This window comes from Bubalus bubalis, chromosome 1 (assembly GCF_019923935.1).
Source record: "Bubalus bubalis isolate 160015118507 breed Murrah chromosome 1, NDDB_SH_1, whole genome shotgun sequence".
Classification (NCBI taxonomy): Eukaryota; Metazoa; Chordata; class Mammalia; order Artiodactyla; family Bovidae; genus Bubalus; species Bubalus bubalis.
Window position 1 is genome coordinate 155,128,275 of NC_059157.1, and position 16,130 is coordinate 155,144,404.

The window sequence follows — 16,130 nt, forward strand, 5'->3', positions numbered from 1 at the left end:
TGTGGCCCATCCTTATAGAGTATTTGGCCGAGTTGCTCCTTCAAAAGCTTGTTCTATAGATCTATCAATCCAGCAGTTTCAGAGTAGAGGAGGAGAGGTTATGATATGCAAAAGAACAAGTGAATTCCATGATCATGTGCCTACTGCTGGAGCTCCTTGCTGTAAAGTGATTCTTTGGTCAGACATAATGTTCATGGGCTCCTGTGTCAGCAGATCACATACTCTGTGATCCCTTAAACAGTGACTGAAGCTTAAGATCTGTGGGCAGGAAAGACGAACTCAAACCCTGATTACATGTAAATTCTACATGATACAAATTGACATCTTCTAAAATTTATTTTTAGTTGGAGGATAATTGCTTTATTGTGTTGGCTTCTACTATACATCAGCATGAATCAGTCATAGGTATATGTATGTCTGATCCCCCTTGAACCTCCCTCTTCCCTCCCACTGCATCCTACCCCAAATTGATGTCTTTTTCAGAGTGGAAAGATCTGAGGTAAAAAAAAAATTGCCACCAAATCACTGATTGGCTTCCTCGAGGGATAGTGCCATTTTGGGCACTAAGCATTGACCTATGTTGCTAGCAGATTGCACACTTAGGCAATGACAATAATAACAAGACCAACCTTAGGGAAGACCAACCTTGGGGAATAGGATCTTATGCTTTTGGGTGGTGGTAGCTTATATCCCTCACAGCAAAGCAACTCCATTCATGCAGCCATTGAAGCACACTGTGCTGCTGCTAAGTCTCTTCAGTCATGTCCAACTCTGTGCGACCCCCGAGACGGCAGCCCACCAGGCTCCCCCGTCCCTGGGATTCTCCAGGCAAGAACACTGGAGTGGGTTGCCATTTCCTTCTCCAATGCGTGAAAGTGAAGTAGCTCAGTCGTGTCCGACTCCTAGCGACCTCATGGACTGCAGCCTACCAAGCTCCTCCGTCCATGGGATTTGCCAGGCAAGAGTACTAGAGTGGGTTGCCATTGCCTTCTCCGGGAGCACACTGTAGTGGCTATGATAAAACTGATATCGTCTGGTTAAACCATTCTATATGCTTGTTTTTAGTGCCTCTTTGGTGGTTAATGCTCTCATGGGCATTAACATGGGATAAAAAAGATATCTATACTTTGTGCCAAAGCCTATGTATCAAACTACATGTTTCTAACTCAGTGTTCCTTATCTCTGATCTCCCAATCTTCCTTCTTCCAGGTCCTCGGCCATTCAGCCAAGACATCTCCCACCACTTATGATTCTTAGCTCTTACATATACATTCCTTTTCCCATATAAAGTTAATGACCAAGTATACAGCCTGAAACTGTGTCCATTGGGAGAATTTTCTCTTACTGTTTTCTTTCAAGAGCCACCTCTAAGTAGGTCTATACTCTTAACAGCAGTCAAATTTTGACTTTATAAAATGTACCTATCTTACCCCCCAAAAAAATATCCAATAAAATGCTTACTAGAGAAATTCTAGGAGCATTTTCATTAAAGTCAGGAATTATACAAGACATTCTAGTGTAATATAATTATTTTAAATTTTTATAGAGATTATAGACAAAGCAATTAATAAAAAGGTAAAATTAGCAACAAAGTTTAAAAAGAAGGAAGTAAGATTACCATATTGTGCAAATAACACAATAACAAAGCTGGAAATCCAAGAGAATCAACTAAAACACTCTTAACAATTAAAAGAATTCAGTGTATTGGTAGGGTATCAAATTCGTGTTCAGAAATTGGTAGATTTTATATAATAATAATCAGTGGAAATACTGGTCAAGAGAAACCAATTTAGAGTGCCAAAAAATAGATAAAGTATCTACATATATAAACAATCTGCATTAAGAAATTTGCATGCCCTTGACTAAGAAATCTTCAAAATCTTATTGAGGAACACAAAAATGGACTTGAAAAGTAGAGAGGCATGCTTTGTTCTTTTTTCTTTAACTTTTTATTTTGTATTGGGGTATAGTCAATTACCAATGTTGTGATAGTTTCAGGTGAGAGGCATGCTATGTTGTTACATAGGAAACTCAGTATCATAAATACGTGTTATCCTTTAGTCAAAATATTTTAATAAAAACACCATCAGAAGTTTTCTTTCAGAACTATACAAACTGATTATATATCTCCTGTGTAGTAGTAGCAGCAGCAACAGCAGCAGAAGTAATAGTAATGGTAATGATATAGCAACCAGAGAAAAAAATAAAACAGAAGTGTAATGAAAAGACACAAATCTACTTCCACTTAAAGGAATTTGTCCTATACAATTGCTCCTGTAAGTGGGAAGTAACTTGCATATGAGGTTAGTCAATGCAACATTTTTCGTAATTCCAAAGACTGGAAACTGCCTAAATGGTCATCAATAGGAGACAAATTAAATACACTATGGTACAACCTTGGGCTTCCCTGATGGCTCAGTAATAAAGAATCTGCCTGCCAATGCAGAAGACTCAGATGTGGGTTCGATCCCTGGGACGGGAAGATCCCTTAGAGAAAGAAATGGCAACCTACTCCAGTATTCTTGCCTGGGAAGTTCCATGGACAGAAGAGCCTGGCAGGCTACAGTCCATGGGGTCGCAAAGAGTTGGACATGACTTAGCAACTGAACAATAAAAACAAATGGTACAACCTTACATTGGAATACTGTCTTACCATAAAACTGAATGGGGAAACTATATGACAGTTTGAAAAGATTTCCAAGATTCAGTATGAGGTGAAAGAGCAAGAGGCAGATGTGTATGTCCATTATGCTGCCATTTGTCTATAAAATAAGGAGTGGGGGAGTGTATATGTGTATGAATATATGTGTATCATGTATTTCTACACATACATACCTACATTTACTCAAATATATGCATATAAAATCTTTGGAAGGATATACAAGAAAGTAATAACTCAGCACTTTGTTGAAGAATAATGAGCAGGGGAAATGGGAGACTTTTTTCTTATTTCCTATTTTTTTAAATTAAATTTTAAATTAAGATCCAAAAATTTGTTCAAACAATTAAATTTTGAAAATTAGTGCCAACAAAATCTTCTTTCCTATTCAATTAAAACCAATGAGAATATTATGCTTAGTGAAACAAGTCACACAGAGAAATACAAATAATACGTATGCTTAGTTGCCCAGTCATGTCCAACTCTTTTGTGACCCCAGAAGCATGCCAGCCTTCTCTGTCCATGGGGATTCTCCAGGCAAGAATACTGGAGTGGGTTGCCACGCCCTTCTCCAGGGGATCTTAGGGACTGAACCCGTGTTTCTTATATATCCTGCAGACGGATTCTTTACCCAGGTCTCCCACATTTCAGACAGATTCTTTACCATCTGAGCCACCAGGGAAGCCCTACAAATGCTATATAATATCACTTATATGTGGAATATAAAAAAAAATACAAATGAACATATATGTAAGACAGAGGGCTTCCCTGATAGCAATAAAGAATTCACCTGCAATGAAGGAGACGCAGGAGATACATGTTTGATCCCTAGGTCGAGAAGATCCCCTGGAGGAGGAAATGAGAACCCACTCCAGTATTCTTACCTGAAAAATCCCATGGACAGAGGAGCCTGGAGGGTACAGTCCAAAGAGTTGCAAAGAGTTGGACATAACTGAGAGACTGAACACACACACAAGACAGAAACAAACTCACAGACATAGAAAATAAACTTGGGGTTACCAAAGTGGAGAGGGAAGAGGGGAGGGACAAATCAAGGGTATGGGATTAATAGATATAAATTACTGGCCTCAGCAGTGCCTTCTCAGACCTCCTGGAGCCCCTGGGTGCCAGGAAGATGAAGCGGGCTGCAGCCGAGCAGGGGCCACACCAGCACCCATTCCCTCTGGAACTCACCCTCTTGGCCTGTACGCCACCATCTGCCAGAGCCTACATCCAGTACAAGCTGCCAGCTGTGCAGTGCCCTGCTCTGGAAGCAGTGAGCTAAGGCTGCACTTGACCTCCGGGACAAGGCCCAGCACCAGCTGCAGGCCTGCAAGCAGCGGGAGCCACAGGCCTGCGAGCGGCGGGAGCCGCAGACCGAGCTGCAGCTAGAGCGGCGCTGGAGAAACAGACACAGGAAGACACCTGCTGGACTCTGAAGGACAGTGTGCAAGACTTCGCAGTGCACTGAGCAGCAGCATGGCCTGAGTGAGGGGCCACCCGTCAGGGGTCCAGCATCTTCCAACCTCAAAATCCAGCTGGAGAGGACTTGACCTGAGCTGTGTCCGCCAGACCTTCCAGATGCCATAAGGAAGTGGATTCTGGAAGGAAACCCTGCTCTCTGGCTCAGCCCCACACCAGGCCTGTCACTTCTGAAAAACAGACAAGAATGATGGTTACTGATCTGAGCCGGATGCTTGGCAGGCAGGTAGTGAGGGTTCCACAGTGACCTTTCTGGGTCCTGGTGGTCTGGGATGAGGTGGTGGGGAACAGAGGGGCAGGCAGTGGACAGCAGTGCTGGCCTGAGCCTGTGTACCCATTTTCCTTCAGTTCAACTGGAATGTGGAAGGCCTCCCAGCATCTGTGGTCTTCAGGTAAGTGTGCAAGACAACTTACTGCTCACGGGACTTCCCCTTACCTAAACTCAGCCACCGTGGTCCCAGGATCAGAGCCTCATTCTTTCTAGTCCTGGAAATAGCCACGCGGTGTTGTAATATTTGCTTTTGAGGATCCTTGGAGTGTAACTTCATTTATTCAAATTATGCCTGGGAGAGCAGATATTCATTACAGGAGGTGAACACAGAGCAGTGTTTTCAGGTGGTTCTGGAGCCCGCGGGCCAAGGCACATCTTGCACGGTTTCCTAGCTTGCTGGTGGCTACACGTGAACTCACTCTCCTCAGGGTGTCCACCTGTATGTGGCACCCGGGCTCTTCAGCAAGACCTGAGGTGTGGCAGGTGCTACATTTACACGGGCCACTGCCAGAGGCAGGAAATGAGCTTTTAGGCCCAGAAGAGAGACCATTTTCCCCCAAAATGGCTTCCTGGCAGCTGGAGCAGGATTCTTATTCCTAGAAGGGAGGCAGAATGGTGCCTTCTGCATTAGGGTGGACTCACAGTGCCTTCTGTCGGGACAGAGGAGGACTTGGTGGCCTGCCTCAGTTTCCCAGCTCAGACAGGAGCCTACAGTGTAGCCCAGCAGCAGGGCAGCCACAGAAGAGCCAGGACAGTGTGGAGAGAGGCCAGAGCCTGACCTGCTTTCCTCCTTCCAGTCCTTCCCCTTCCCTTCCCCACTGGCGCAATCCAAGTGGGGTGGGGAGCTGCTGGCAGGATTAGAGAACCAGGCCAGACTGACGGATCCTGAGCCATCCAGCAGCATGGCCAGGCCTCAGCTCCCCAAGGACCCAGGGCTGGAGCCCCTCAGTGGGGGCTGTACAGCAAGGTTTGTGTGTAGGTAACACTGCTGTGGCTTTAATGGAGGCAAGCCTATGAACAATAAGTACTTAGTGAGGAGCAAAAGCAACAAAAAATAAATACAAAAATGATGTAGGCTGACATAATGAGCAATAATTCATTAAAAGTTCTAATGAGGAAAACAAAGATTTTGTTTACAGCAACAATAGAGACATAAAATATACTAGGAAGCACCTTTTAAAAATATGTGGAACTTACATGAAGAAAATAACAAAATTAGTATTGTAGAATTGAAAAATTGAACAAACAGAAAAGACAGCCCTGAAATAGAACCTGATATGTACATAAGACAGTTACTAGGAAATGAATTATTCAGTAAATAATGATGGAAAAATTAGATTAACTACTTTGTAGAAAATGTACATCTTACTTCCATTAATGCCAGATAGACTCAAGGGCTAAGTGAATGGTTAAAAGATTAATTTCTGAAATATTAAACATTAAGTGTTTTGTTAAATTTTCTTTTAGTGTAGAAAAAGTTCAGGTAAATTTTTATTAAATATATGAATAAAGAAAATGTGAAATTTAAAAAGCTATTAAAGGAATCACAAAGAAAGAAAGGAGTGAGTGTAGATGGATATTTATTATGAACTTGGACTTTTCTTGTCAAATATGAGAAATGGTGAGCATGGTTTCCCCAGGAAAGGGAACTGAGATGGAGACAGAGTTTTCACTGAAAATCTTTTCTTTGTATCTCTTTTATTTTTGTATCATGTTCATGTATTATCTTTTAAAAACATAATTTAATGAACTTAAATTTCCAGTTAAAAAATAAAAAAAAAGTCCCAAAGATTGACAGATTTGGCTATTTAAAACCTTAGCATGGAAAAGGGAACCCTCTTACACTGTTGGTGGGAATGCAAACTAGTACAGCCACTATGGAGAACAGTGTGGAGATTCCTTAAAAAACTGGAAATAGAACTGCCTTATGATCCAGCAATCCCACTGCTGGGCATACACACTGAGGAAACCAGAAGGGAAAGAGACACGTGTACCCCAATGTTCATCACAGCACTGTTTATAATAGCCAGGACATGGAAGCAACCTAGATGTCCATCAGCAGATGAATGGATAAGAAAGCTATGGTACATATACACAATGGAGTATTATTCAGCCATTAAAAAGAATACATTTGAATCAGTTCTAATGAGGTGGATGAAACTGGAGCCTATTATACAGTGAAGTAAGCCAGAAAGAAAAACACCAATACAGTATACTAACGCATATATATGGAATTTAGAAAGATGGTAACAATAACCCTGTGTATGAGACAGCAAAAGAGACATTGATGTATAGAACAGTCTTATGGACTCTGTGAGAGAGGGAGAGGGTGGGAAGATTTGGGAGAATGGCATTGAAACATGTAAAATATCATGTATGGAACAAGTTGCCAGTCCAGGTTCGATGCACGATACTGGATGCTTGGGGCTGGTGCACTGGGACGACCCAGAGGGATGGAATGGGGAGGGAGGAGGGAGGGGGGTTCAGGATGGGGAACACATGTATACCTGTGGCGGATTCATTTTGATATTTGGCAAAACTAATACAGTTATGTAAAGTTTAAAAATAAAATAAAATTAAAAAAAAATAAAACCTTAGCATGTCAATAAATAATAGAAAAAAAGTCTAAAAATAATGTAACATGGAAACATATTCACAACCAGTATGTCAAAAGCTGACTTAATATCCTTGATAGAAAAAATATTATTTCACCAAAGAAAAGCCAAAAAAAAAAAAAAAAATGAAGTCATCTAAGGAAAAATAGACATGGGGTACAGTGGGCAATTCCCAAAGAAGGAAATACAAATGTCAAATAAAGATGTTGAAAACATTCTACCTTACTTCTGATCAAGAAATTCCAAGGAAAATAGTGATGAGATACTGTTTTTCAGGTATAAAATTACCAAAAATTAAAAATACTCTGTTCTTGCAAAGGCACAATGGGCTAAGCTTGCTTTCACCCAGCTGATGGAAGTATAAATTAGTAAGACCTTTCTGGAAAATAGTTTGGCTGTGTGTATCACAAGCCTTAAAATGTTCCTGAGTTTTGTCTCAGAAATTTCCGCTTCTGAAGAATCTAGCCTATACATAATCTACATCATGGAGACGGTTTCATGCCTAAGATGTTTACTGCAACATTAGTTGTAATAGAAAAAAGATCAAGCTGGAACTTACAGTTGGACAGAAGAGCCCCATCAGTGTCTGGCTCTAATGGTACATGACAGTGTAAGAGTTAATCCACCACACAGAGTTCACAGTCAGGCCAATTTTCCAAATTAAAGTGATGGGACGACCCAGAGGGATGGTATGGGGAGGGAGGAGGGAGGAGGGTTCAGGATGGGGAACACATGTATACCTGTGGCGGATTCATTTCGATATATGGCAAAACCAATACAATATTGTAAAGTTAAAAAATAAAATAAAATATTTTCATTCCAAAAAAATAAATAAATAAAGTGATGGGCCTCGTTTTCATATTTAGGTGTTTTATAAGATCATATTTTTGCTCAGTAAAGATGATTAGGTATTTAAGGAAGAATTAAAACAGGGGAACAGAGGGAAATTTGGTTGGGGAATACTTTAAAGGATTTGGTGGTTATTTTAATTGAAAAGGGAGAGCTGAAAAGATTTCTGTTGTGTACAGAAAGAGAAAGCTTGTGAGGAGAAATTGTAGGGTAAGTGAAACATTTCACAAAAGTTGCTGAAGTATCAGAGCCAAAAGTAAACCCTCACCTCTAATGAACTTTAAAATAGCATGAAATTTGAACCTGCTTGCAAGTGAATAATTAAGCTCCCTGTCTGTGTATCTGTGATAGTACAAACCTGCTCCATTTTAGCAGGTTTGCAAATCTACCTCGTCCACAAGGTTCTTATCTCCAAGGAAGAAGGTCTTTTATTGGGTTTTACAACCTTATGCCTTAGCCACAATGTGGCAAACCCATTTGCTATATGATTGAACTCATATTTTGTAGGTTCTTTGAAGGGTAATTTTCCAGAGTGGTATTTAACATGAAGCTGTTCTTTCAAACAGGATTACCAAACCAATAACAATGACCAAGCAGTGGTTGAAATCTGTATCACACGAATTACAACAGCCATCAGAGAGACAGAGTCGATTGAAAAGCATGCAAAGGCCCTTGTGGGGCTCTGGGACTCCTGCTTGGAACACAACCTGAGGCCCTCTGGGAAAGATGAAGACACTCCCCATGCAAAAATCGCATCTGATATCATGAGTTGCATTTTACAGGTATGTCTGTGTTCAGCATCATGCTATTTGATACTGGCTTGGCAGCTTAGTTGAACACGTGGTGTCTCTGAACCAAGAGCCAGTGTTTCTGTAGTGTTCAGATACTGTAAAAAGACACCACAAACCATCAATAGCTAAGCCGAGCAGACTGGTAATTAATAATCTAAGAAGGTTCTACTGAGCCCCCACTCAGCAAGACACGCTGTGGGGAATTCGAAGTAAGCAAGCTCTAGTCTATTTGGAGAGACAAGACATGTACGTATAAAAAGCTAACAATAAAGCACTGTGTGTCCAGATCTGAATGAGGAATATTGGAAAATTAAGAAAAGGAGAGCTCTTTTTCATCCAAGGAGACCCAAAGAGGGGGTAACCTCTGAATTGAGGGATAATGAGCTTGGAATATGTGGGGAGCAGTGGCTAAGTCATTGTAAAGTGCATTTCTATATATACTGTGAATTTTCCATGATGATATCTGCCTCTTCCAACTGTATTCAAATTCTTCCTGCTGGCATAAACATGACTTTGGAATTTTGGCTCAATCACAAACTAATTATGTAAAATTGAAATGTTGGCCAAGTCACGTGATTTCTAAGCCACAGTTTCCTCCTTATAAAATTTTACAAATTTTACCAACCAGTAATATTGATGGGCATTTCTTTTTTTTTTTTTTTTTCTGGCCACATTTCAGTTTACTTTCCATGATTAATGTTTTAAAGTGAGCTTCTCTGGTAGCTCAGCTGGTAAAGAATCCAGCTGCAATGCAGAAGAGCCTGGTTCAATTCCTGAGTCGGGAAGATCCTCTGGAGATGGTATAGGCTACCCATTCCAGTATTCTTGTGCTTCCCTGGTGGCTCAGATGGTAAAGAATCTGCCTGCAATGCTGGAGACCTGGGTTTGACCCCTGGGTTGGGAAGATTCCTGGAGGAGGACTTGGCAACCACTCCAGTATTCTTGCCTGGAGAATCCTCATGGACAGAGAGGAGCCTGGAGAGCTACAGTCCATGAGGTTGCAAAGAGTTGGACACAACTGAGTGACTGAACACAATGTTTTAAAGTAGAGATTATCCCTTCTTTTTACGCAGAATTAATTAGCATGCTGGAGTAGTGGTTCCACTGATTCTATTTTACTGAAAGGCTATATTAATAATAAACAATTAATTAGCACTGTCTGTCTACTAGGTTCAACAAAGACATGGTCTTAGAATGTAACGGTTTATTTAAAATTTGTTTATTTTTGGTTGAAGGATAATTGCTTTACACTGTTGGTTTCATTTCTGCCATACATCAACATGAATCAGATATACATATGTCCCCTCCATCTTGAACCTCCCTCCCACTTCCCAGCCTTTCCCACCCTTCTAGGTTATTACAGAGCCCTGGTTTGAGTTCCCTGAGTCATATAGCAAATTTGGGTATCTGTTTTACATATGGTAGTATTTATGCTTCAATGCTACTCTCTCCATTCATCTCACCCTCTCCTTCCTCCCAGCAATCCCGCCTGGGTTCATAAGTCTGTTCTTTATGTCTGCATCTCCATTGCTGCCTTGCAAATAGGTTCATCAGTACCATCTTTCTAGATTCCATGTATGTGTGTTAATATATATTTGTTTTTCTCTTTCTGACTTACTTCACTCTGTATAATAGTCTCTAGGTTCATCCACCTCATTAGAACTAACTCAAATGTGTTCCTTTTTTATGGCGGAATAGTATTCCATAGTATATATATACCACAGCTTGTTTACCCATTTGTCTGTCGATGGACCTCTAGTTTGCCTCTATGTCCTCGCTACTGTAAATAGTTCTGCAGTGAACGTTGGGGTGCATGTGTCTTTTTCAGTTTTGGTTTCCTCAGGGTCTATGCCTAGAAGTGGTATTTCTGGGTCATATGGTAGTTTTGGGCTTCACTGGTGGCTCAGATGGTAGAGAATCTGCCTGCAATGCAGAAGATCTGGGTTTGATCCCTGGGTCAAGAAGATTCCCTAAAAAAGAGAATGGCTTCCCACTCCAGTATTCTTGCCTGGAGACTTCCATGGGCAGAAGAGCCTGGTGAGCTACAGTCCAAAGGGTTACAAAGGGTCGGACATGACTGAGTGATTAACACACACATGGTAGTTTTATTCCTAGTTTTTTAAGGAATCTCCATACTGTCTTCATAGTGGCTTTATCAATTTATGTTCCCACCTGCTGTGCCAGAAGGTTCCCTTTTCTCCACACCTTTTCCAGCCTTGTGGTTTGTGGTTTTTTGATGATGGCCAGTGTGAGGTGATATCCCTTTTAGTTTTGATTTGCATTTCTCTAATAATAAACAATGTTGAACATCTTTTCATGTGTTTATTAAGTATATGTATGTATTCTTTGGAGAAATGTCTGTTTATGTCTTTTGCCTGCTTTTTGATTAGGTTGTTTGTTTTTCTGGTATTGAGTTATATGAGCTACTTATATATTTTGGAAATTAATCCTTTGTCAGTTGTTTCATTTGCTATTATTTTCTCTCATTCTGAGGGCTTTCTTTTCACTTTATAGTTTCCTTTGCTGTGAAAAAGCTTTTAAATGTAATTAGATCCCACTTGTTTATTTTTGTTTTTATTTTGATTATTCTAGGAGGTGGGTCTAGAGGAGCTTGCTATGATTTATGTCATAGAGGGTTCTGTCTATATTTTCTTCTAAGAGTTTTTATAGTTTCTGGTCTTATATTTAGGTCTTTAATCCGTTTTGAGTTTATTTTTGTGTATGGTGTTAGGAAGTGTTCTAATTTCATTCTTTTACATGTAGTTGGATACGTGTAAAGGTTCACGTATCCAGTTCTCCAACACCACTTTTTGAAGAGACTATCATTGCCCCACTGTATATTCTTGTCTCCATTGTCAAAGATAAGGTGTCCATAGGTGCATGGTTTATCTCTGGGCTTTCTATCTTGTTCCATTGATCTATGTTTCTGTTTTTATTGGCATGTAATGGTTTTAAAACCCAAATAGTCTTCTCTGATTTGGTGTGGCATTGTGGATTGCAAAGAGACTTTCACCTTCCACTTTCACTGAGGCTTATGTTGCTGGAGGAGTCAGGCTAGCAGCCTAACAACCATCTCAGTGCACTTTCCCAGTACATCTTGGTATATTATTATCTATGGTCCTCCTGGCCACAGAGAGAAGGTTGTTTCATATAGGAACATTACTTTTATTTATTTATTATTGGGATATAGTTGCTTTACAATGCTGTGTCCGTTTTGGTTGTACAGCAAAGTGAATCAGCCATATATTCCCTCTTTTTTGGATTTCCTTCCCATTTAGGTCACCATAGAGCACTGAGTTCCCTGAGCTATATAGTAGGTTCTCATTCATTGTCTGTTTTATACATAGTAATATATATATATGTTAATCACAATCTCCAAATTCATCCCATTCACCATTTTCCCCACTTAGTGTCCATACATTTGTTCCCTACGTCTGTGTCTCTATTTCTCTTTTGCAAATAAGATCGTTTATGCCATTTTCCAGATTTCACATACATGCATTAATATACAATATGTGTTTTTCTGACTTCACTCTGTATGACAGTCTCTTGGTCCAGCCACATCTTCAAATTATATAATTTTGTTCATTTTTATGGCTGAGTAATTGTCCATTGTGTATATGTACCACATCTTCTTTATCCATTCTCTAGTAATGGGCATTTAGGTTGATTCTATGTTCTGGCTATTATATATAAGCCAGAATTATATATATAAGTGCTGCAATGAACACTGAGGTGCATATATCCTTTTGAATCATGATTTTCTTTGCTCAGTGGTGGGATTGCTGGGTCATATGGAAGTTCTATTTTTAGTTTCTTAAGGTACCTCCATACTGTTTCCATAGTGACTGTAGCAATTTACATTCCCACCTTCAGTGCAAGAGGGTTCCTTTTTCTCCACATCCTCTCCAGCATTTATTGTTTATAGATTCTTTGATAAAAGCCATTCTGACTTGTGTGAGGTGATACTTCATTGTAGTTTTTATTTGCATTTCTCTAATAAGTAGTGATGTTGAACATCTTTTCATGTGTTTGTTGGCCATCTATTTGTTTTCTTTGGAGAAAATTGGGATTTTTTTTTTTTTTTTTTTTGAGCTAAATGAGCTGTTCATATATTTTGGAGCTTAATTCCTTGTCAGTTGCTTCATTTGCAAACATTTTTTCCCATTCTGAGAGTTGTTTTTTGGCCTTGTTCCTGGTTTCTTTTGCTATGCAAAAGCTTTTAAGTTTAATTAGGTGCCATTTATTTACTTTCATTTTTATTTTCATTACTGTAGGAGGTAGGTCAAAAGAGATCTTGCTGTGATGTATGTTAAAGAATGTTCTGCCTGTGTTTTCATTCTAAGAGTTTTATAGTGTCTGCCCTTACATTTAGGTCTTTAATCCATTTTGAGTTTATTTTTGTGTATTGTATTATAGAGTATTCTAATTTCATTCTTTTACATATAGCTGAACAATTTTCCCAGTACCACTTATTGAAGAGACTGTTTTTTTTTCCATTGTATATTCCAGCCTCCTTTGTCGTAGATTAGATGACCTTAGGAGTATGTTTTTTTTCCTCTGGACTTTCTATCCTATTCCATTGATCTATATTTCTGTTTTTGTGCCAACACCATACTGTCTTAATCAATGTAGCTTTGTAGTACTGTCTGAAGTAAAGAGCCTTATTCCTCTAGCTCCATTTTTCTTTCTCAAAATTGCTTTGGCTATACATGGTCTTCTGTGTTTCCATACAAATTATAAAATTTTTTGTTTTAATTCTGTGAAAAATGCCATTGGAAATTTGATACGGATTACATTGAACCTATAGATTGCTTTGGGTAGTACAGACACTTTCACAATATTGATTGTTCCAGTCCAAGAACATGGTTTCTCTCTCTATCTGTTTGTGTTGTCTTTGATTTCTTTTATCAGTATCTTACAGATTTCTGAGTACAGGTCTTTTGCCTCCTTAGGTAAATTTATTCCTAGGTATTTTATTCTTTTTGTTGTAATGATAAAAGAGGTTGTTTACTTAATTTCTCTTTCTTATCTTTCATTGTAAGTATATAGGAATGCAAGAGATTTCTGTGCATTAATTTTGTATCCTACAATTTTACTAAATTCATTGATTAAATCTTGTAGTTTTCTGATGATGTCTTTAGGGTTTTTCTATGCATAATATCATGTAATCTGCAAACAGTGACAGTTCTACTTCTTCTTTTCCAGTTTGGATTTGTTTATTTCTTTATTTCTCTGATTGCCCTAGCTAGGACTTTCAAAACTGTGTTGACTAATAGTGGCAGGAGTGGACAGCCTTGAAGTGTTCCTGATCTTAAAGGAAATGCTTTCAGTTTTTCACCATTGAGAATGTTAGCTGTGCATTTGTCATATAAGGCCTTTATTATGTTAGTTTTTTTTTAATCACAATGGGTGTTGAATTTTGTCAAAAGCTTTTTATGCATCTATTGAGATGATCAAATGGTTTTTATTCTTCAGTTTATTAGTGTGTTCTAGCCTACTGATTGATTCACATATATTAAAGAACTCATACATGCCTGGGATAAATTCCACTTGATCATAGTGTATGATTCTTTTAGTATGTTGTTGGATTTGGATTCCTAGTATTTTGTTGAGGATTTTTACATCTATGGTCATCATATATATTGGCCTGTTATTTTCTTTTCTTTGTGAAATCTCTTGTCAAAGAGATAAAGACATCAGGGTGATGGTGACCTCATAGAATGTGCTTGGAAGTATTCCTCCCTTTGCAGTTTTTAAAAAGAGTTTGAGAAGGATAGGTGTTAGCTCTTCTCTAAATGTTTGCTAGAATTTGCCTGTGAAACCACCTGGTCCTGGACTTTTATTTGTTGGAAGATTTTGAATCACAGTTTCAATTTCATTACTTGTAAACAGTCTTTTCATATTTTCTGTTTCTTCCTGGTTTAGTCCTCAAAGGCTGTGTTTTTCTAAGAATTTGTCCATTTCTTCCAGGTTGTCCATTTTGTTGGCATATAGTTGCTTGTAGTAGTCCCTTATGATCCTTTGTATTTCTTCAGTGTCAGTTGTGACTTCTTTTTCATTTCTAATTTTGACTTGAGTCCTCTCCTTACTTTTTGATGAGTCTGGCCAAAGGTTTATTGATTTTGTTTATCTTCTCAAAGAACCAGCATTTAGTTTCATTGATTTTTGCTCTTGTTTTCTTCATTTTTATTTCATTTATTTCTGCTCTCATCTTTATGATTTCTTTCCTTCTACTAACTTTGGGTTTTGTATGTTCTTTTTCTAGTTGGTTTAGGTGTAAGGTTAGTTTATGTGAGATTTTCTTTGTTTCTTGAAGTAGGATTGTATTGCTATATACGTCCCTCTTAGAACTTCTTTTGCTACATCCCATAGTTGTGGGGTCATCATATGTTCATTGTCTTTTGTTTCTAGGAATTTTTTTATTTCCTCTTTGATTTCTTCAGTGATCTCTTGGTTGTTTAGTAACATATCATTTAGCCTACATGTGTTTGTGTTTTTTACAGTTTTTTTCACTGCAATTGATTTCTGATCTCAGAGCAGTCAGAAAAGATGCTTGACATGATTTCCGTTTTCTTAAACTTACCAAGGCTGATTTGTGACCCAAGGTATGATCTATCCTGGAGAGTGTTCTGTGTGCACTTGAGAAGAAAGTGTATTTTGCTGCTTTCAAATGGAATGTCCTATAAATATCAGCTAACTCTATCTGGTCTAATGTGTCATTTAAGGCTTATGTTTCCTCATTAATTTTTTGGTTTGAATGATCTATCCATTGGTGTAAGTGGAGTGTTAAAATCGCCTACTATTATTTTATTGCTGTCAATGTCCACTTTTATGGCTGTTAGCATTTGCCTTGTATTAAGGTGCTCCTTTGTTGAGTGCATAAATATATACGTTTGTTATGTCTTCTTTGATTGATCCCTTGATCATTATGTAGTGTCCTTTCATATCTTGTATAATAGTCTTTATTTTAAAGTCTATTTTGTCTGATATGAGTATTACTTCTACAGCTTTCTTTTGATTTTCATTTGGGTGGAATTTCTTATTCTACCCACCTCACTTTCAGTCTGCTTATGTCTCTGGATCTGAAGTGGGTCTTTTGTAGATAGTGTATATGCTGTGCTGTGCTTAGTTGCTCATGCATGAAGTCGCTCAGTCATGTCCAACTCTTTGCAACCCCATGGACTGTAGCCTACCAGGCTCCTCCATCCATGGAATTTTCCAGGCAAGAGAATTGGAGTGGGTTGCCATTTCCTTCTCCAGGGGATCTTCCTGACCCAGGGATTGAACTCAAGTCTCCCATATTGCAGGCAGACGCTTTACCATCTGAGCCACCAGGGAAGCTTAGTTGCTCAGTCCTGTCCAAATCTTTGTGACCCCATGGACTGTACCCACCAGGCTCCTCTGTCCATGCAGTTCTCCAGGCAAGGATACTGGAGTGGTTGCCATGCCCTCTTCCAGGG

General features: G+C 39.0%; 1 protein-coding gene across 4 annotated transcripts in view; it reads left to right on the plus strand.

The window, feature by feature from the left end:
* Positions 1-16,130, plus strand: part of VEPH1 (ventricular zone expressed PH domain containing 1) — a 287,956-nt gene that overhangs the window by 36,647 nt on the left and 235,179 nt on the right. For all 4 annotated transcript variants that reach the window (XM_025289274.3, XM_025289293.3, XM_025289289.3 and 1 more), the window contains exon 3: positions 8,443-8,658. In XM_025289274.3, the coding sequence (XP_025145059.3) occupies positions 8,443-8,658 (216 nt within the window). The remainder of the gene's footprint in view (positions 1-8,442; positions 8,659-16,130) is intronic.